The sequence below is a fragment of the Cystoisospora suis genome, assembly GCF_002600585.1.
Source record: "Cystoisospora suis strain Wien I chromosome Unknown contig_3378, whole genome shotgun sequence".
Classification (NCBI taxonomy): Eukaryota; Apicomplexa; class Conoidasida; order Eucoccidiorida; family Sarcocystidae; genus Cystoisospora; species Cystoisospora suis.
Genome location: NW_027156173.1, coordinates 1 through 22,314, shown reverse-complemented (window position 1 = coordinate 22,314; position 22,314 = coordinate 1). Strand labels below are relative to the sequence as shown.

The 22,314-nt window shown below is 56.0% G+C and overlaps 3 protein-coding genes across 3 annotated transcripts; 1 reads left to right on the top strand and 2 right to left on the bottom strand.

Annotated features, from left to right (window-relative positions):
- The first annotated feature begins 1,304 nt into the window (after positions 1-1,304).
- CSUI_006637 (uncharacterized protein) lies at positions 1,305-6,461 on the top strand. Its single transcript, XM_068066791.1, has 3 exons — positions 1,305-2,679; positions 3,452-4,056; positions 4,451-6,461. Exons 1-3 carry the CDS (start codon positions 1,767-1,769, stop codon positions 4,850-4,852), a joined length of 1,920 nt encoding a protein of 639 aa, XP_067921235.1. The 5' UTR covers positions 1,305-1,766; the 3' UTR covers positions 4,853-6,461.
- Positions 4,007-22,314, bottom strand: CSUI_006635 (proteophosphoglycan related; the record flags this gene model as incomplete). Its single annotated transcript, XM_068066789.1, has 15 exons — positions 4,007-4,707; positions 4,827-6,411; positions 6,967-7,127; positions 7,676-11,655; positions 11,919-11,970; positions 12,424-12,577; positions 12,898-13,109; positions 13,883-14,075; positions 14,337-14,404; positions 15,063-15,135; positions 15,367-15,615; positions 16,311-16,483; positions 17,038-17,257; positions 18,016-18,122; positions 19,147-22,314. Coding segments are annotated over 14 exons (9,068 nt in total), but the record flags the coding sequence as incomplete, so codon positions are not given.
- Positions 21,289-21,543, bottom strand: CSUI_006636 (uncharacterized protein; the record flags this gene model as incomplete). The annotated part of the gene is made up of 1 exon (XM_068066790.1): positions 21,289-21,543. A coding segment is annotated over exon 1 (207 nt), but the record flags the coding sequence as incomplete, so codon positions are not given.

Genomic DNA, 22,314 nt, shown 5'->3' with positions numbered 1-22,314 from the left:
TATTCGCCTTGTCCGCCGCGTCGTGCCCCTTCTGAGGGCACACCGATTGCCTGATCTGTTGTTGGTGCTTCGCGTGACGTGTCCCGGTGCTGTTCTTCGGGTGTTGTGGTGCTTGGGAGACTTCGAACTCCGCCCTTTGGGGCTAATCTGTTGCTTCGAACTTCTCTCGGAAGGTCTCGTCCTTCCTTTAATCGTCACCTTGTTGTGGATCGATGATGAAAGGAAGGTCGGCACCGAGAGTGTTGTTGCATCCCATGAGTGATTGTGCGGGTGACGCAAATTGCTGAGAGAACAGGAATCTGTGAGACAGCTGGATAGAGTTCTAGCGAGATCATGTGCAAATAAGCCACTCACGCCCCGCTGTGGCAGAAGAGGTCTTCGGTCGCGTACTCGTTCTCATGCCTGCTGGACTAACGCTCCGCCGACGATACCAGTTTCTAAGGAGGGAAAGATGGTGTCGTTGAAGACCGCAAATTTACCGTGCGAAGCAGAGTGCAAGACCCTGAGAGATAGAAACCCTTGTCCCTTTGATCTTCTACGCATGATTGGAGAACGTGTTGCAATAATGGAGTTACCTGCATCTTTTCTCGTGCATCTAGTGTTTCGTGCGTCTTCATCAACTCATGATCATGACGAACCCCTACACTTACGACGGAGCCCACCGACACAGGAGCCAGTAGCAGATAACGAATACGTAATAGCGGCAATCCTTGCACGTGGAGCAGGCAGGGGTAGAAATAAAAACACAACGGGGAATACCAAGCTAAATGGCTAGATGGCTCAGCTAGCTAGGAACCCGAACATCACTGAACAAACGCACAAGAATCAGTTAGGAGATATTTTCGAGGCGCTAACAGCAAGATACACGAAAGAAGGAAGGGTCCCTAAAAGCAGCTGTTGAAACTTAGACACTACCCGCTACATCAAAGGGTATTAGAGGGTGTTGGACAACTGCGGCCCACGGAATATGTTGGTGATAGGACGCGCATTCCGATCGTGGTTATTTATCCACAAGCTCTCGGAGAAGAGTAGCTTGTGTCTTGAAAACTGCAGTGGAACACCGCTGCAGCTCATCAGCACACCGCCTTCCATCACGTTTATGAAAGCTCCATGCTTCTACGTCAAATCCCCCCAATCCGGCTGCAAGCTGGTACGGGCAACTATCGCTTACAACAGTGCTTGTGTCTCTTCGCATGCAGAAGACAGATGCAGGGAGACATGTCTCCGACTGTCTCCTCCCGTGACTAAAAGCTTCTTTTTCTCTCAAGTGGCCAACGCCAATGGCCCGGGCTGGCGCCACCTCCGCATAGTCGACTCCCCGTCTTCAGTCCCTGGCGACGCTCAGCGCGGCGGCTCATCTTCTTTTTCCGAAGTATGACATTTGTGTTCGGAAGTGCTGCGGGCTGGACAGTGTTTCCACCTTTAAGCGGGTTCGCTAAAATGCATTCCGGGAAATCTCTTTGCCTATGGTTCTCCGATTTCGAGTGTGCTTTCGCAAGGCTGGCACTTCACAGCGTCCGGCAAATGCACGGTCGGTCTCCTCTGATGGCACCGGTGCCTAACGACTCACACTTGGAGATTGGCTCTGCGGTTTCCTCGTGACGCCTAGCCCTGTCGGCTGGACTCTTCTGCCCCGGTAGCTTTTCACAAGAGTCGGCTGCTCACTCCTCGCGGACACCTTGTACGCATCGGGCCACACCATATAAGTTTGTGGTTTTCACGTGCGCCCTGACGCGTGTGTCCCGGTAACATCTCCTCATTTCTAAATGGAGTCCATGCGTCTTGCGTCCGAAGCCGAAAATACGCTGCGCTCCTCGCGGGCCCATGACACAGGAGATACGCCGGTGTCTTGCTACTTTCTGCGACTGCTCGGACTTCCGCATCCTCCCGCGGACAGTCAAGCTCCTGCCGTCCAAGTTGTTGTTATCCTTTCACTGGTTGCTAGTTTTGCGGAAGTATTTTCTAGACGGACTCGGGTGGGGGCCGCTCTTTCGAGCTCGTTAGTGGCATTTTTGGCGGCAGCCTGCATCAGCAATACGGTCCCGTGTATATTGCCGGCACGCTCCCCGGTGTATGATCTGTTCTGGAATCACGTATTGCCTGCGGTTCTTGTTCTGCTCATCTCTGGAGTCGTCCTTGACTCGTCCAAGTCTGGCAAGCAGACTTCGGGCAACAGGGTTTCTGGACTTCCTTCTCCTCACTTGGCTCCCGACCCCTCTCTGTCTTCCGCTTCTTTACCCTCGTCGAATTCCTTCGCCTCCCTCGGTTCTTCTTCCTCTCTCCTACGTCTTTCGTCCCCCCCCCGGCTCGACGTGTGTTCTCCTTCTCCTCCTTTCTCCCTTTCGTCATCCGGTCCTTCGCATTCGGAGAACCGCGACACTCGGAAAGAAGAGACGTCTGGACCCTCCTCAGCGGCCCCCTCGTGCTCGCTTGCCTACGGCTTTCAAACAGTCGGAGTGGCGTTTCTCCTCGGAGCGATAGCCACAGTCACGAGTGTCTGCGCGACTTACCAAATCGCCGTAAGCATTTTGGCATCGTACACGTGGTGCCCAGGAATCTTGTATTTATCAAGGCGTGTTGCAGCCATGTGCGCTGCATGCGTGTCAGCCACGTACATCGGCGGGAGCGTCAACTTTTACGCTGTCGCTCGGACCTTGAATGTCCCCGGACACATTGTAGGTGAGCCACAGTTTACGTGGAAAGAACGTTCTCGTGCGCTGTGAAGGGCTTTCAGTGACATGCTAGTTCAGCTCTCTGTTGCGAAGGATATCGTTCTTGCATGGTGCTCGTTGACACAGGGAAGAAAGTGCGTTGCTCAAGAGATGTCGCGTAGGGGCCGCAGAAAGCGCTGTCTTCCTTGTTGGCTCCGTGAGCCCTTCAGAGTGCCTCTCCGGGAGTCTGTTGGTGCCGGTTTGGCGAGTTAGAGCGATATTGATTTCTTACTCCGTGTACAAGCTTTCGTGGTCCGCTGTATAGATAGCGGCGCTGTTGAAAGCATGTTGTCATATGCACCCCCCACAACAAGGACCCTACGACGAAAATGTGGCTCGATACTGTCTGCCTTTTTTGAGGTTCATTACACATTCTCAACGGCAGTACAGCAGCTGAGAATTCCGTTCTCCAGGTGTCTTCATCTGGTGATTTCTCTGAACATGATTGGAGAGTCGGTGACCTTTGTTGTGGAGCTGTCGCTAATGATGGTGAGGCTCGTCTGTATGAGGCCAGCACGTCTTCTCTGAGAACCTCCATCGTGTGCACGGTTTCTCCATAGACGCGAGTCAAGCTGCAGTTGGTATCACTCTTCGTGCAATGTGGGCTACGCATTAGAAAAGCATAGCTAAGATGATGAGGATAGTAGAGATTGAACCAATNNGTTAATATAAGTAATAAAATGGGAACGAGGTAGTAGTATGCATGACAATCAACAATGAGTGACTTTGACTTCGCGCAGGTGGCCTTGGTGCAGCGGATCTCTTTCTCTCCGGAATTTACACGGCTGTGTTGGCGATCCTTGCTCGCCATGCGCCTTGGCTGCGTCGCAGTTTTCCCGACTGTTCTTCATCCTCCGCATCTCCACCTCCTCGTGATGCGCGCACAGAAGATGAGGCTTGGCCCCCGGTTTCTGCTGCCTCACCTACTTCTCTTCTTCAGCCCGCAAACTCGGAAGCTCGACCGTCTGCTGCAGCGAAACTGGACGTCCATGGAACGTCATTTACACCACTTCCTCTTCGGGTCGTAGCAGTGGCATTTTGTGCAGTCTACGCAGTCACCATTGCAGCAGTAGCTGCACGGCTAGAAAGGAGCATTTGCGCTTTTCTTCAAACGGACTTACACGGAGCAGATACGCTTGCGGTAACGGTGCTGGCCTTCTGTGTTGCATTTCAAGTTGATCGTGCGCTTAGTGAGGCGTCGTTACTGGAAGACCAACAATATCAGGAGGCGTTTGGTGGTAGCAGCTCACATACACAAGAAGCAGAAGCCAAGCATCGAAATGGCCCTGAGCTGGCGGCACAGGTTGCCCGTGTGTCCGAAGATGTGGCCAATGCAGGCCAGACGGTAAGGCAATCAAGAGGGGCACGGCGACATAAGCGATCGTCCCGGCTACGTTACGTTGTGAGAGCAATTTTGAACAAGGCAGGCGTACCCGCCCGTCCGACGGAATGCCGCCTGGTCGAGGAGGCTCCGTATATAGCAACTGCTAGGTACAGAGTCCGCGCAGATATGAGGTGAACAATGTAACCGGCGATTTGAACACTGGTTTCATGTTTCTTTTCACCCCTCACACCAACAGCACGGTTTATAGTTTTCTAATGGTGCGACAAGTCGAGAGGTAACAAGCCGATTCACGAGTGGTCCTCCCCGCAAAAGCCGGCAGATCTGTACACCCTCAGAGGGCTGAACTGAAACGTAGAAGGTGCCGAACAGACTTCTTCCTTTGGCTTGTGTGCAGCTGTTCTTTGCTGCGATTGGCGCGGGTGCGAGATTGTCTGACGTCTTCGCCATCGGACCGGCAATTTTCCTCTTCACTCTCGCGAGTCTCGTTGGTCACTTACTTGTGCATCTGATCCTTTGCCGCCTCTTCAACGTCGTCGCTGGTTGGAGAAAATACCCGTACCCCATCCCGCTTGATGAGTGCTTGGTGGCCAGCGAGGCGAACGTCGGAGGACCGGGAACGGCTGCCGCACTCGCAGGTAGGCCGAGAGAATTCTGGGACGCATTTGAGAGTAGATCTCACACGTCAATTTCTTGTTGCAAAACGAAATCATACCTCAACGTTTCCGCATTCATCGGTTTCACCGGCACAGAAAGGCTAGTGTTTTTCTTACCTGTGAATCCCTCCTCTCTGGGGTAAGAACGAAGTGCAAAAAATCGTCTGGTGTAGAGGAGTGGTAATTCTGTGTGCTGGAAATGTCAAACGGCCGAGCGACACTTAGTCTACGAAGCACCGCAGCGTCGCTGGTAGGCTCAGCTCGTTGAGAACTGCCTAGTCGCTGGCCTGTGGGAAACGGAGAGCCACTCCTAGCCTGCGCGCTTGTGTCCTGGGCCGTTGGAAGGTCGAAGCTGTGTGTTCTGTTTTCAGGGACGATGCTGAGACGACCTGACCTGGTCATGCCCGCGGTTGTGTGGGGCACCGTGGGATATGTGGCAGCTACCAGCATTGGCGTCCATCTTTTCAGCTTCCTGATCCCCTCATGAGCAGTTGAAGGAGAAGGTCGGGGCGTCTTCCCAGCTGCAGATGTGGTAACCACCGGGATTGGCATACGCGGTAGTCCAGCTCGATGGCTCTAGAACTGCTTGCAGGGCGATCTACGAAGCCGGACAATCGAGCTAGCGCTAGGCGCATATACTCCCTCGCTCTGCTCATATCAACCGAGCGCAGAGCACTTCTTGGGCTCCCTGTACAGCCCGTCTCAAACGAGGCTGCTCTCAGTTTTAGCATTAACACAAAACGCTGTGCAGCAGGCGCGAGCGCCGTTTTGAGGCAGCTTATCAGACGGAAACAGTTTCGCTGCCCCTGTGCAGCTGGGAAGCTCCGCCTTTCATGAGAGGTGATACCCCGGGCGTCTGTTGAGTGTCTCAGAGTCATCTAACGAGTGAGGACGACAGTTCGACGTGGCAGAGTCAGAGCGTAACAGCTCTCCGTCTTCTCAGCTGCTTGGGAGAAGGGGGAGCGAATCTTGGCCGAAGAAGGGCGAAGTAGGCCCGAGTCAGCACATTTGGAAAACCCGTCTGTAGTGCTTGCTCTCTCAGCCATGGCCTGCAGCCGACTCACACTATAAAGAGAAACTCAAAGCGAGACTCGATGGACAGGAAGGCTTCGCCGCTTCGTCCGAAAAGAGCACAAGAGACTTGGTCCCGTCAGCTTCGAAATTCATTGACAATACGGCTGAGTCTCACGGTCGAGAAAGACAGTGCAGTCCAAGAGATGCCTTGAATGGTTAAGAAAAGAAAAGACACAACGCCATCCTCCCAGCACGCGGTGCTGCCGAGGACGGGCGCCGCGTTGGAGCGGCGGGGTAGCCAGCGCGAACTAGAACCGTTCCGCGTTAGGCCCCTAAAAGGCGACTTTTTTCTCTCGACACTGGTCACACGTCATCGCTAAGGTTCACGGGCAAGACGTACGTAGAGGATATGTAGCCCACTCTTTCCCAGTCACCAGTCAGCGGCCTTAGATTCGGCTGGCCCAGCGTCCTGGGGAACAGCTGGAGACACGTCATTCGAAGCCCAGTTGGTGCCGTCTGGCAAAGCGAACTGGTGGGAAGCCGGCTCGCCTGGCGGGCGCTGATGCGGACGTTCCGTCGGCACCGTGAGAGCCTTTGCCTGCGCTGGTGCTCCAGCGTTGACTCTTGGTCTGAACCGACACGCCCGGTCTCTCTCTTCCAGCCATCGCAGGGCCTCGTCGCGTCTTTCCTGCAGGGAGAAAAGCAAAGCAGGAATCCTCAGGTCCTGTAGTCCGCCCTTTGCTGTTCATCCGCGTCCACGCTGGTGTCAGCTTTAGAGGCCAAGCCGTCCCGTGGTCCGGTATCCCAGGCACCATATACGCAAAGTACGTGGTCGTCGTGTCTCACCGGCACCTGTAATTCACTCATGTGCTCTCGTAAGTGCCAACTGTAGCGACACGTTTTCACTTCTCAGCGTCTAGCCCTGGAGTATTAACAGTGCTGTTCCGGCTCCACAATATACATCGGTACACGGATAGCAAGTCCGAACAAGGCAAGTGACTCCCCTCTTAGCCTCCTCAAAAATAATTTCGCCGGCAGCGTCTGCCATTGCGAGAACCAGCTGAAAATTGACTCGCCTGGACTTAGGACACCGGTACACCCGACGACCTCAGACCGCATGGCACACTGTCATCCTAGACGCACATCGATCAAACAGCTGCACTGAGGCGCACCAACAGCAGGCTCGACTGTCTCGTACGAAGACGAGTGCTGAGCTGAGCTTCCGAGATGACACGGAACGAACCTTTCGGCGTCGCTCACTGTAGTGAGCTGTTGTGCTGAACCTGTCTGATGGTTCCTCGATGCAAAGCCCCGTTTCTTGAGGTCTGGTGCACGACGTGATAGCTAGAACTCCGGCTTGATGTGGAGGAATGAAGTACACGTTTCCAGCACCAATTCGAGTTCCTGTCGCGGGGACAAGACAGAACAAAATGGTTTGAGTCCGCGAAAGAGGACTCGCTGCCCATGCAGATATCTACCAACCGCGTTACAAGAATGACGGACATAGCGCCTACCTACGGACTCTGCATGTTGCTCGGACCGGTGAGAAGGAAATGCGCTAGACGCACAGGGATTGCTGGAAGGCGATCCCACAATGTGCGTTCCCTGTTACATCTGATCGAATGGCTACCCGACGCAAAGCTGCTGCTTCAGTTCGTGCGAATCGTCACGAGCCACGCAGACGACCAACGGGGGTCAACAGGCTGTCAACCAGCTCGCTGGCACGAAATGGCCCCCTCCTCGGACGGCGTCACTCTAAATTCGGTGGCGGCTACTTTTCGTCCTTTGACAGTAGTAGTCACACCAAGGAGGACACGTGCCACCGTTCGTCACCGGCACGGGCCGATCTGGACTGCCTGCCCTCAACAAGGGCGCCGAATCAACAGTCACACCGTACAGGTCATACTCATCTCTTACTCGTGAGCCTGTGAAATCCTTCCCCCGCTTCCTACCTGTGCTGTCGGTGGAGTTCAGAATGGATCGGATCTTGTCTGCGATGCTCTGACCTTGTTGACGGACAACCAGGGGGTGCGGGGTCCCTCCCTCTCCCGTTCGGAAAACTTTCAGAGGCCCCTCGGGTTCCAGGAGACCGCCCTCGGGTGCGGTTAGGTCGACAAGGATTATCGTAGACGTCGAAGACGCCGTGCCGTACTCGTCTGACGGCGGCTTCCAGACCACCTTGCCGTTCCAGGTACCTTCCAAATCCGTGAGCATCCAGGTTGCGACGTGCCCGTCCTGTTTTGGGGAAGAACACCGGGATGAGAAAAGCTGCGTTAAAAGGCTCTCCGGCAGATTGGAACCTAGCCCTGAAGGACTGCCAGGAGTGTCCTGGCCACTCCGGCCTCTCATGCCCGGCGAGACACATAACGTTCCGGGATGCTTCAGGGTTTCACGTCCGGACACAGAAATGACTGGTGCCTCCGTGAACGAAGGACGGCTGTAATCCGGGAAAGCCGTCTCGTGGCTTTGTGCGCGGACGGCTTCCCGGTCTACCGCTGTCCTGTTTACGAGTCGAACTGTCCCAGTGTTACCCCCAAGGCCAGAGGGTGGAGCGCTCGACACGACGAGCTGGCGTGCTTTTTCAGCGTCAGGGCTCACCACCTTCGCAAAAGAATCGAAGAAGTTTGAGGCAGTTACCTCTATCTGCTCGCCGCTGCACTTCGGGCTGTTGAGGTCAGTGTGTGTTTCGGTCAGCCTGCGTTGTGACTGCTCTGTTAAATGTTCGAGATGCTTCGGCCAATATACGACACCTCTCCAAACGCCGGAGAAGGCGGCTTGAATCCACATCGCACGCATGCCTTGTGCAAGTTTATCAACGTCCCTTTCTTCCTCCACGCCTCTGGAATTAACGACAGCGCCACCGTGTCCGCAGGATGCTTTTTCGGGACCCGCAGTCATAGTTCGAATCTGCTGAAGTGTGGTCCGCTGTCCCGTCCGTACCGTGCGCTGGCCAACTCGGTTTTCAAACTTCGAGAGTACGTGCGAGTCTGAGACCCCCGTACCAGACAGAGTGCGACTGCCGTCTCCAGTGCCGCTCCTTGTGTCACCTGCGGCCGGGTATAAGAGCCGGTGCTGTCGGACGAACCGCGACGGGTGTCTGGGGCTTGCTGCAGTCTGAGCAACTGCCTGCAAGGGAGCTTCGGAGAAAGCATTTTCGTCAGTCTCGTATTTTGCGCTCATGCCTGGTACATCCGAAACAGTCTGCCCAACGTCGTCTTGATTCGAGTCACGGAGTTCCTCTGGGGTTGCCAGCGAGATGGGAGGGGCTGTCGAAACACTGCTGCTCACGCCTGGCTTATCTTGATGTTCAGAAAAGACGTCTGTGGCACCCCGTGAAGCCAGCATATCCGATGCTTCGGCTTGAAGACATTGTGCCACTGACGACTGCTCCCGAGGAAAGGACTCCGGCGAGCACACCGTTGCTTTCTTCGTAGGCGTGAACACGCTGACCTTCTTAGGCAGCTGCATTACAAAAGGGCTGGGGATTTTTCGCAGAAGCGGTGGCTTGGCCGGGACTGAAGAGGGCGTCAAGGGGCCTGGATCCTCCCGCATGGTGGCCGCGTCGACGGTTCTTCCATGTGCACCATCTGCGAGGAGAGCCGACGACACAAGCGCCCCTTTAGGAAGTGCCCTGGTACTGCCTGGAGAGCTTTCCGTTGGAGGAAGCTGCCTGACAGGCACTGTGGAAACTGGAGACGGTGCAGGAGCCTTTTGTTTTGGAAAACTGGGTTTTGCCTTTGGTGGCAGCGCAGCAGACGCACGAAAATCAACCTGCTTTGTTAGCAGATTCGACTTCCCTGGGGGTCCAGTGGGATCTCCGCCCGTTTTTGATGTGCTGGCCTTCGGGAAGATGTCCTTGGTTTTAGCGGTTGACATCGACCCCGTCCCAGCTGCCTTTGATGGCCGTGCGACAGACAGCTCGAGATCAACCTGCCTTGCCGGCAGGTTCGACATTGCCAAACGTTCACCGCGGTCGCCATCCGCCTGTGCTATGCTGCTGGCCTTTACGGAGATTCCTTTGGTTTTAGCAGTTGACTTCAACCCCATCCAGGTTGCCTTTGGTGGCAGTGCAGCAGACAACTGAACGTCAACCTGCTTTGCCAGGGGCACGTCCGATCTTGCTGGGCTTCCACTGGAGTCGCCACCCGCCTTCGATGTGCTGGCCTTGGAGGAGATTCCTTTGGTCTCAGCAGCTGACTTCAGCCCCATTCCGGGGCAGTAGGTTTTCCCCGAGGGAGCGTTGGCAGGGATTGTACGGCCCGGAGTGGAGAAGTACGGTGGCGTGTCCTCCGCGATGCTCCTGGGTGATTCTGGGGCCCCAGCACTGACCGCTGTGGGAGGCCCGTTCACGTGGCGGCTTTCTGCTTTTGCGGGCGCAAGACGAGCTGGTATTGGGCCGCGTGCAGATGCCAGCTGGTCCGCAAGACATGCAAGTGCCCGACCAAGACAAACATTTTCTTCTTGCAGCTTCACGTTCTCCAGTCGCAAATTCTCTGCGCTGAGGCGCGCGTTCTCAAGATGCAGACGAGAGTTCTCTTCCGTAAGTCGGTCTCTCTCCTGAGATAGCAAGCTCGTATCCTCCGAAACACCGGCCCTCGTCAGTTTCGATTCGCCGCTTGTAACAAGTGACATGTCCCCGGTAGACTCATTTACTGGAGGGCGGCTCCCGCATGTCACACCGACAGAGAGACGATCAAGGAGCGACGGAGTTTCGGCTTCTCTCCCACTGAATCCTACCTCAGACACTTCGTCAGTAGCCGGGCTCTTTCGACCCTGCTGCAACGACCGACTGCCTGATGGCTGCTTCGGCTCGACCTGCGGTCGAGCACGTTGACCCGGACCTCTCGGACTGCTCCCTGGAAACCCCTCAACCGCAACGGAGGGCCGAGGGCGACGAGGTGACTGAGGTGGGCCAACAGTGCCAATTGGTGCAGGAGTAGATAGACAGATCGACGAAGACGCACAAGGCCGCTCCTGAATGGCAAAAAGAGGACTTTCTGGTCTTGTCGGCCTGCTCTGTCCAGGAAGCTTGTGGGACACGCAACATACCCCTGTCGGGTGAAGCTGAGCGGCACCTGCATCAAGGTGACCTACTTCTTGAGGACTCTTCGGAGAGCTCCGCAGGCGTCGCTGGGGGAGCGTCATGCTCCTAGCTTCTTCGCAGATCTCTGCACTCGGAGCCTCTTCCGCTCCTGCGGCTTCGTGTTCATCCTCTAAAGAAGTCGGTGGCGTGTCGCTCTCTCCACTGAAACCTGCCTGCCAGTGTCGCGTCGCTACTGCACTGGTCCCGGCCGCGTCCGGAGGTGAGACAAGAAGAAATTGTGGACCCTGTTGTCCGTCGGCGTGCATGTCCGGATCGCCGAAGTAGGGCTGGCCGGCGTAGGTCCCGTCGTCCGGTTGCACAGTGTAGCAAGATCCCCACAAGCCTCTGAAACGCCCAGTGTCTTCGTCAGAGCTTTCAACTACAAAATCTTCACCGTTGAGAGCTACGTGTGTGTCGACTGAGGTTGTCTCCGCTACACCAGCTGGAGTGGAAGGGTGGTACATTTCTGGCCCGCCTGTCTGCCTCTGGCTGGCCGGACTGACAACCCATTGGTGGCCTGTCCGCTGGTCTCCTTGACGGACGCGGAGTTGTTCGGCAAAATGTTCGCGGACAGCTTCGCACAGCTCCTCGTCATCTTCCAGAAGCTCGGACAGTCGGGCGCGCCGCCTAGCAACCACTGCTGCGGCGCTAAGCTGCAACTGTTGCAAGCGTTCGTACGCTTGGCTGCGCAGGGCGATGACGTGGGATCCATAAAGGACATCCTCTCTGCTGACGTACGAGCACATATAATGCACGAGGTCGTCCATATTTGTCGCCGACTCCGGAGGGAAGAGGTTTGGACAGTACAGAGGGAGCTCACGGTTAGAAACGAACAAGGGGAAACCATATCTGTGGGAAAGGGCAAAAACAACGCAAAGAAAAGAGAAACTGAGTGTGGACCGAGCAAAAGCACTCCCCTACATGGGCACAAGCCGCAAGAAGAATGGATCTTCCCTGTTAAGGAGTCCCACGCACCCCGCTGTGCACCGGACCCCTAGTCACTTTAAGTTTCGGGCGCCCCCCTGCTGTTGAGTATTGCTCGCGTGTATCGGTATGCCCCGTGGTGTCACGGTGACGTCAAAAGCAGCTAGTGTTTGATCCGGATCACTTACTCTTCCCATTGCTTCACAGCAGTAAGCTGGTCCGGAACAGCAGTTGATGAACCTGCCCAAAGACACCCCGCACAATGACTTCGTACAGTGGACTGATCGAAACCCTCAGAAAAAATCCATCCCCTCCAGCCTTGCGCTCCCTTCCGGGAGAGATGTTCACCGCCCCGAATATCTGAGACTTTCAGGGCCCAGTACATGCCAGTCGAGTGATGCGCGGAACACGTAGGCAAAGACGTGGCAAACCAGGGTGCCTCAACCATTCAACTGCCAACATGAAAGCTGCTTCGGCCTGATCACTTGTGTACCACTGAGAGCCATGCAAAACATGGCACCTCCTTGCTCACACAGAAGAGTTACTGCCGTCTTCGCCGAACACCTGCCTCCAGCACTGACAACTATCTGACCGAGTTCTTTCGTGTGCACCATGTCTCAATGCTGTCCTGCCGCCTCGCGTCACAGGGCAGCGGGTGTCGCATTCGTGACGCTGGCAGACCCAAAGACCTACAGGTCTCCTCGAGTCCAACAACAATCGGAGTGGTGCTAAGGAACTGTTTCCAGACGTCGACCAGGGTGGCGCAGAACCCGAAGCATTCCGACTTCAGGAGCCGCCATGGAGACTCCGAAAGCCGACTGGCACGCAGAAGCCGCCCGGCGCCTCCCTGTGAGTACCACATGCAATACGGACCTTCTTATGGAATTCCTTCAACAGAAAGCGACTGAGAGTCTTCATAAAAGGCCAAGGACAGGACATTCTTCACACGACTCTGTTCGCTCACACTGAGAGCGGTTCATGAGGTCTCTCTCCTGCCTGGTGCACACGATGACGGCCAAAAATGGACTGTCTGAGTACAGCAGCATTGCCAATCTGCATCAGCTTTTCAGATTGAAAATGGTGCAGGACGGTAGCTGCGCTGGCTAGCCCGGGGATCCCCCTACCACAAGTCGTATTTGTATCGCATGAAATTTGAAGTAAACTGACCTGGTATAGAAGAGCATCGGCGACAGTTAACTCGGTAGGGCCTTGTGGACGAGATGCAGCAGCGAGATCCGAAATACTGATTTGAAGAACAGCTCTCGGAGCGGCGACCTGGGCGTGAGAGCCGTAGACTAGGCTCAGCGTTTCGGAGAAAAACGGGAGCTCGCTGTTTTCTGTGCAGAGGGCTGCGCGTTCTTCTAACCAAGAAGCTATCTCTGTGAACCGCCGCGCAAGCGAAATCACAACAGTGTCCTGTGTGTTCTGTGCCTTCTACCCGGTGGACGCGACAAGAAGTGCAAGTCAGATACACTAGGGTAACCATCATGCAAAGTCGTACCTACAGTGGCGCAACGAACAGCTACACCTGTAATGATTTACAAAGTAGAAGACTAGCTCACCGCCACCCGGGATCTATTTCCTACTACATTAGTAACTTCCGATGGAATCAGCTGGGCTAATCACTACTGAGTAGTGACACACAGAATAGCTCTACAAGCAACACCGTCAGAACGAGATTGCTAGCTACGGTCGTACTCCCTGTCCGGGGACAGGGGCTTGTTGGGGAGTACGGCAGACACCGACTCGTGGTGAATTACATGATACCCTTAGTCCTCGCGAGGTGAGCCGGCTACAGGGTGACACACACTAAATGCAGACACCACAGAGAAACACCCAGCAGCGCCACAAGTGTTCACCACTAGACATGATGCAGTTCTGCCTCGACTAGGTCACAACGATGAGTCGCTAGTCGGGGCTTTTCAAAAATGGCACCTCTATCGCGACCCGACATCAAAGGTCACTCAGCTCTGAAGCAAGCGAAGTAACGTTCCCCTGCCATGCAGAGTGAGGAGGTGAACGCGGAACCGGCGCACTCTGCACAAGGGTGACCTCAGAGGCCCAAGCTGCTTCTCCCGCGACACGACGCCGCAGCAGTGTCCCTGGTCCGGCCGAGTCCCTGTTGTCCCAAAACAGGGGAAGCTCGTCTTACCGTCTGGCTCCCGTGGCGCCGCAGCCAAGAAAGGAAAAAGACCCCTGTCGACTCGAAGCAGTGCCTCAGACGCGATGTCCTCGGGAGCGAAGTTACTCAACTCGCTCAGGTAAGGAGGGAGAACCATGTTCTCGCAGTGCAGGAGCTTACGCAGGCTGTGAACTCGGCGGAATGCGAAGGTCGATGCTAGAGACTGCCCAACACAAGTGAAAAAGCAGACTCGAAAAAACGTGCAAATCAGTCAGGCTCAAGCGTACACCAAAGCTACTGCAAATGCTAAGAAACTCCGGATTGGCAAGTGTAGCCGCAGACGTGCTGAGCTTCACCCAGGGGCCGGCACCAAAAATGGTGCCATCTCCAGGGAAGTTTTAACAGTCTCAGCCACTTGTGAGAAGCCAGCAGTCTTGGGAAGGCAGAAACGCTTTCCGTCCTTGTATAGACAGGCTCTACTAACCTGGGCGGCGTGACAGGCCAAGCCACCAATCGTAGGCGTAGTGAGCTCGGCGAGGCCAGAAGGATTCTCTGAACAACAAGCCGTATGAACAGGTGCTTTCTCTGATGTTGAATGGTTCGAGAGAGGGATGAATCCAAAGTGTGCCGCCTCGAGGCCAAGCAAGCAGAGGCATGTCCCTGGGATGGAATTGCAGACAATCGCGGGGCGAGTCCGACCCCGTAACAAAGCCTCACTTCCCGCTGAAGAATTCATTCTCCGGGGTGCAACACGGGGCGGCCACACACGAGTTCAGTGTGGTTGAGACCGTATCCCTTGGCAGGTACACAAAGGACGTCAGTAGCTTCAATTTGAGAACTAACACCAAAGGGGCAGCATAGAGGGGTCGAGAAACACGCGTCCAAAGTCGACGCTCCAACGTAGTCTAGACAGGGCGTGTCGCCAATTTGAAGATTTAGGGTTGGTTACGGTGTGCTGTTACAGGGTTGACGAGTGAAAACCGGGTCGAGCCTGCAGAGCCAGGGTGTCACGGCCCCTCCTGGTCTTTTGAGATACTTGGCGGGCACAGGCAGATCCTATAGCTCCTCAAAGAGAACACGCAGCTACCAAGAAGCCTTCAAACCGATTGTCGGATCCGCGCTGTACTCCACCTAGTCAACGAAACTGCGGACTTGTCAGAGGTCGCTTGGCACTGGAGCACGCCAGCGCTCGTGGCTGACAAACTCTTACCGAGTATCGACACGGAGAGACAACCAGGAGCACGTGAGCCAGCCCGAGAACGTCGAGCAGCCGCAAAGATCGCCTGCGTAGAGAACCGAGACCGAGATAAGCCAATAGACAAGTTTCCCCAGTGTGCAAGGCGGTCACGACATAACTGTTTTGCCTAAAAGCGCACTCACACAGTCTGCCGAGACAGTCTCCAACCCTAAGTGGGGCAGCAAAGACGCGTTGAACGCTCCGGCACGATACCAGAGGACGACATTTCTTGGAGGAAATCCGCGATCAAAGCCCACGTCCTCCGCAGCCTGCGTACCTGTGAAACGGAGTTAATGCGTTCCACTGCAAATCTGAAAACTTCTTGGTAAAGGTGACGTGCTAGCCCGCGGCCCACAGCAGAGGGTTCAACAAGACCCGCAGCTCCACCAACACCGAACTGACGGTGGAGATCAGTGGGCGACACGCCCAGTAGTTTGGCAATGCACGCGATGGAGTCCTCCGCGACGCAGGCGTCATTCGAAACAAGAGCCCCTATGACCAATAACAGCTTCACGACCTCCAGCACCTGAAGACACCAAAACCTCGCACGAAGTTGGAAACACCATAACGACCGGCACCCCTCGTTCCAACTCAGTTACACGTGTCTCACTCATAGACGTCTCCTGCAGCCCCCCCCTTCCACACTTGAGTACTAGCTTGGGTATGAGGCACCGCGACGCCCATGCAGTGCTCGGCACCGGGGCTGGAAAGCTCAGCGAACGTACTGTCGTGTCTGCGCTTTCCAGAAAGAAGGTATACAACACCTAAAGGCTAGTGCCCTCTTCGAACCGAGGCCGAGCATAGTCTCAGGAACCCCAGAAAGTCCTTACCGGTGCATCCTGGAGTACTTTGTATCGTCCACACGATAGCCTCCTACCTAACTCAGCAGTTCAGCAAATTGTTCGGCACATAAATTCCAAGCTACCCTGCTATGAGCTTCCCGCTGGGCCTGGACGAGCCCAGTGCTACGCGCTCAAGTAGGGTTCGATCGACAAAGTTTTTTGTACATAGACGGCATTGCTGGGTGAGCAGGAGGGAAAGAACTACGGCAGATCCCATCGAGGTCTGTCGCCAAGGTGTGCGGGGTTTCGAGTGCTGCCGGTCACCTACGGTGTTGACTGTCTTTGCGGAATTGGACAGAAGAATCGCAATAGGCGGGACACGGAGAGCAAAACGACATAGCCAAAAATAGTTATGGAACGCATCACGGTGTCCATTCACCTCTGCTTCTGCCAGCCTGAGGACGCCAGCGAAGAGATAAAAGCACTCTCGAAGAAGCGCGGCCTTCTCTTCGTCGCCAAGTGAAAGGGCTTTTTCATCTTTTCCAAAAACCGGCCGAAGCACTCCAGCCTCGAAGGGGGTGCCTAAGAACCGGTCTTCATTCCCCACAATGCCTGGAGAACAGCGCAAAGACCCGACGAAGCTGCGAATCTGTCGCGGGGTTCGCCGAGGCGGGTGCGGGCTGTGGTACCGACCGTTCTTAGCTGTGCTAAGCGATGGCCCAGCGCCGGAACACTCCTTTCACAGTAACTAAATGCCCGGCGATATAAAGAGGACCTTGGGCGGACAGGAGAATCTGCTGCAAGTAGACACTAGTGGGATTAGGACGCCGCTAGGGCACTCGGCAGTCAGCTAATGGATGTCATACCGAACACGAGAAGGCCTCCACAAAGCTGCGCAACTAAAGTATTCCCCCTACGTGTACTGCTATTTACCTGCGACAAAGAAGAAAAATCCTGCGCGTAACGGGCTAAAGATATGGCAAACTGGTGTAAAGGGGGTCTGGCCACTGATGATGAATGAAGCGTGCTGTCGCCCTCCGAGCCTGTCATGCTACAGTAGGAATATCCGTTGGTACTAGCTCAGTCACCCTACAGGAACACTAGTTCAGCCATGTTCCTGTGGCCGGGGGGGGCAAACCGAACGTAACGAACAGGACCGCACTCACCTGCGCATAACCGGAGGACGATGTCAGATTTGCAGGGGTCGTCGTAGACCGCGCTCATACCTGGCGTAGCAATGAGCCAGGCGTTCAAGCGAGCGTCGCAGAAGTCTCCTTGCTTTGTGAACCGTACATCCCAGCGAACCGCCGCGACGTTCGACACCTCTGCTTCATCAGAGAAACACCCCTGATGAATGCGCCGGACGGAGCTGAGCAGCCGGACCAACTGTAAAATAGATTGCACAGCGTCACTCAAGTGTTCCGATACGGTCGTACGGGAAAGGCCAGTCCGTTACCGAGCCCCCTTGGAGCCCAGCGGGCCTCAACGCCTGGACAAAGGTACGTTTTTTAGATTGGTAGGGAGCAGGCTGGTTCACATGCCACACGAGCCTCGGACAGCTCACGACGGTAATGCGGTGGCCCGCAGAAACAGGGGTACGGAGACAGGCTAAAGACCACGTGGGACAAATAAAAGCACTCTCCAACGGACACGTTTGCAGGCAAGCCAAAGCCTCCATGACACTCTGTTGCACCAAACTGGCTAAACTATCCCAATGAGCAACTTGATAGTGGCGCCTGGCGGTCGGGAAGGGAGCCGACACCAACTCCGCACTTGCGCGTACAACCGCAACAGTGACACGACTGCCTCTATGGCACCTTGACACGCCCGAGTAGTGCTGAACCTCAGAATACATGACCTCGCTTCTGGTGGTCTGAAACTGCGATTCCTCGCTGAACGGAAGCCTTGAAGGCCTTCTCCTTAGACTTAGAAACAAACAGCGTTTCACGATCTAGAGTACAGCGTGTTTCAGGGAAGTGAGGAAGCCTGAACCGAGAAGGCTCGGACCTGACGGTACAGGGGTACTCGGTGCAGGTCCTCAACAAAGAGAACGTTCACAGCTCCGTTCATTCATCAACTGGGAGGTCACGTCTATACGTTCGGAGGAAGAAAACGGCTGCCCCATACGGCATGGCTGAGCTTACTCGGTACGAGTCGTTCAGATATTGAATAGCCTCGGTTTGAAGGCCGAGGCTGACGTTGCCGAGAACGAGGAGGTTCTGCAAGAGATTGGGCACGACTGTATCAGCAGCTTGAGAAACCCCGCAAAAAACAGTCACACAGAACAGTCGGAGTGAAAAGTTCGGCGTGCAGTCTGAAAGCGTGCACAGTTGTGACCCAGCGCTTTCTCCGATCCTCTTCCCCCAAAGCACTGTCGTACCCCAAGAACGATAGCCGGTTTGGATCCCGAGGACAGTTACCTAGTGAAAGGGTATCGCGTGGTTGTCTAATGACCGCAGTGAAAAGAGAGATCGAGTGCTAACTTGTGAGCTGCTCTGCGATGGTTTGAACCTGCTGCGAACTCGCTTCTAATACCTGGCTCCCACGTGCAGTGCTCCCGCCCCTGGGGCCGGCTAATGTGCTATCACAGATAATGCTATTGTCCCGCCCGATCCACTGCTTAGCAAAACAATTCCACTGCAGCACTGCGTCTTATGACGAGGATCTTGGAATAAAATACAAAACCACAAATTGTAGCTAATACAGCACCTAAAGATAACACAAAATTTGGTGTTTTGCTTGCCACAGGAACACCCCAGTGCTGTCTCCTGTGCGGGAGCGCAAAAGCCCGTGGACAGCACGGAGACGTGTCCTCTCAAGTTGTCCTGATCTTACTCAGAAGCAATGCGCAAACCGTGCTCTCCGGGCTGTGTCCAGCACTACCGGCGTTAAAAATTGCAGGTGAACATGTGGCTTCATGGCTCGAGTGCGCCGACTGAACTCAGCAAAGCTGGTGCTGGTCCAGGCGGTACATCATGAAACCGGTAAGCGTGAGAGATAGTGCGTGGGACCGAGGAGCATCGAAACACACTCTGATTAACTCCCCCAGGGGCTGGCTCTTCCTGTGCTCGTCAAGCTCTACGACCCTCCGTGGCTGCCCCGCCCCACTATCTGGCCATCCTGTGTGAACAAGCCGCCTGGGCTCCGCCCTGCGAGACTACCACCTCGAGCTTGCCTGCAGCGCCGCATCGACTTCTCAACTAACGCTAGGACTGCATTACCTTCGAAGAAGACCCACGCCTTCCTCCTACTCTCCTAGACACCATTGCGCCTACCTCGCGCGTCATCGCCGAGAAGAAGGATGAGCTGGGGCTCCCGGTAAACAAGCATCTCGTTCCACGCTGTGACCGCCGCTCCAAATAAGACAGCTGGCAGCTTGGTGACCGAGGTGCTGTTGATTCCACCCGTGCGCAGGCCACTGTCTCCCCACCAGAACAGACCTTCCGGAGAGTCATACACTCCTCTCATACCCTGATACTCTCTGACAAGCCGAAGCTGCGCTTCCGCGTCCACGATACGTCTCTGTGCATCCGGTAACGAGATCGAGATAGGAGACCCGGCAACGCCAGAAGAAGAGAGAACAGCGCGAGGCCCCAAACTGAATATGCATTTCCCCGATGACAAGGACAGTGGGTCGACCTCGGCTAGCACAGCTGAAGTGAGTGCACGGTAACCCGGAAGTCCTGGGGGTTCAAGCCGACCTTTCCCCCCTTTGGAGTCTGCGAAGCTGAGCGCTGTCCGAGATTCCCCAGCTACTGACCGGACAGTGCGCGAAGCATCTGGAGCCTGACTGGTCCGAAGACATTCTTGAGCTAGCAAGTGCCAGCATTCCTGACCTCCAGAATCTCGCCCACTAATCACGTCTTCACCGCTTGCCGGGCTTTCACGCACAATTGCCGACGAGAGAAAATCGCGCTCCTCCAGCAGAACTTCGGGCGTCGGAGTTCCCGCCCGCGCGACTCCGCCGACTTCTTTCACCACGTAGCCCGAGGGCGCAGCTGTTGGAGACGGCAGGGTGTCACCGGGCTCACCGTACAGTGGTTTGGGACTGATACCTGTTCCTTGGCTTGGAAAAGGAGACGATACTGTTCCGGGCGTTACCCAAGATCGAGTGCCCGGAACGAGGGTGGCGTGGCTCTCCGCATGAGCAGTCTGTGGCGACCGCAAGGGCCGGCCCGACGCAGGACATGAAGTAAGTCCTGCCTGGGGAGCTTGCCCGCGACTGGCGGGAGGTAACTGTGGATGCTCTTTCTTTGTCAAGAATGTCCCGGTCTCAACAGGAAGACGGAGTTCGCTTTTCGGTGGGCTAATCAGCAAGCTGTTTGCCTTTCTGGAGAAGTCCTCAATAATACCAAGGCCACAAGTCGGCCGAAAAGGCTGGTCTTGCTTCTCTTCCAGTCCTACTGAACGGTTACTCTCAAGCAAGTTCACAGACGCCACCGTAGGCACCTGAGGCGCCAGCTGGCAGGAGACGGAGGATAGGAAGGGGAGGCGGTCGCCGGGCGCGGCATCAGGTTCCTGGATTTCTCTGGCGGGAACCGGTGATGTCCGAGTGTACGCAGTCTGCTCCACACCTGCCCTCACGGGATCCGTAGCGTCTGCTGGGGTGGAACCCCCCTGAAAAGCAACGCTGTCCCGAGTGATTCCCGAAGATTTTGCGGCTTCGACTGGGATTGTCAGCTTGTCAACAGGTACTCCTTGTGAATGCGAATGGAGCACTGCGGGTGAACGTATGAGGAGCTGCTTCCGCTTCCCAGGAGCCAGCAGCAAGTCTTCCTCACCCACTTCGTTCGCTTCGGCGGCAGGGACAGGGCCGGCAGACAGTGAGGCCGCTTTTACTGCAGGAACAAGAACCTGATCTGAGGGTTCAGGGAGAGTTGAGCGGGAATCGTTTGGCTGTTCCACTAGAGTCGCTTGCACGATCATCTCTCCAGGAGTACCTTTTAGTAATCCACCACCCTTTCCCGGCTGCAGCGCCTTGCCCCCCCTCGGCATCGTCCTCCCAGATGATCCCTTCGCTTCAGGCAATTCCTTTCCTCCCACTGGCTCCCCAGCCTTCGCGTCACATTGTCCGCTCCCCTCCTCCGTCTTCTGCAGAGATACTCGCGCTTCTTCATTCACATCCTTTCCAGCACTCGCTTTCGGCCCCACGTCACCCTCCTGGGCTGGCTCCGCGCCTTTCGCTTGCGCTTCCGTCCTTTCTGCCCCATATTTCACTTCCTCAGCTCTTTTCTTTTCCTCTCCGGCACGCGCACTGTCTTTGCTTACCGCCCTTGTCGCTGGCAAACGCGTGTCACCCGGGGGCGCCTTCCCAAACAGTAGGACCTTCGCTCCGAGCCCAGTTTTCCCTCCAGTAGGAGTCGCCGCTCCAGACACAGTCTTACCTTCATGAGGTCCCTTTGGCAATCCAACACCCTTCCCAGGGGGCAATTCCTTTACGCCAGCCGGCAGCTTCTTCCCAGGTGAGTCCTCCAGTCCAGGCAACCGCTTTCCTCTCTCCGGCTCCCTGGTCTTCGCCCCGGGCTCGCCACCCGTCTCCTCCCCACGCTTGCCCTCTCCCTTCTTCTTCTCCTCTCCAACCCTCACCTTCGACTCTCCCACACCATTTTTCGCTGCTGTCTCCATGTCCCTTTCACCGCCTTCCTCCCCCTCACTCTTAGTTACCCCCTCCGCCAGACCCCTCTGCTTCCCCGCCGCGACTCTCGTTGTCTCAGACGTACCGGTCCCACCTGGGGCAATAACACCTGACACAAGGACTTTGGCTCCAGGCGCAAGTCTCACGCCAACAGGGCCGGCTGGCAACCCAGCTTCCTTACCCAGAGGCGGAGTCTTTCCCGCGCCTGGCGACCCCTTCCCAGGTGGTCCCTTCGATCCAGACAATGCCTTTGTTCCCATCGGCCCCCTAGCCCTCCCTGCCCGTTCCCCCAGTGCCTCCTTCGTCTCCTCCGCAGCCTTGGCCTCCCCCTTCTTCGCCTTCGCCTCCTCTCCAACAATCGCCTTCTTCGCGCCTTCCACCGCCACCTCTGGCAAAGCCTTGCCGCCGACGGCCACCTTCCCTCCCAGAGAGACCTTCCCTCCAGGAGGACCCTTTGGCAATCCAGCTCCCTTCCCGGGAGATGGTGGCTTTCCCCCAACCGGCAGCTTCTTCCCAGGCGGGCCCTTCAGTCCGGGTAATACCTTTCCCCCCACCGGCTGCCCTGCCTTCGCTTCACTTTCTCCTCCATCCTCCTTCGTCTCCACAGACTCGCGCTCTCCATCCTTCCCCTCCTCTCCAACACTCGCGCTCTCAGTCCCGGCTGCCTTCACCGCTTGCAGGCCCTTGCCACTGAGGGGCACCTTCCCGGCCAAAGGAACCTTCGATCCAGCAGTGGCCTTAGCTCTAGACGCTTTCGCCCATCCAAGTGGGCCCCCTAGCAATCCAGCGCCCTTCCCGGGAGGTGATG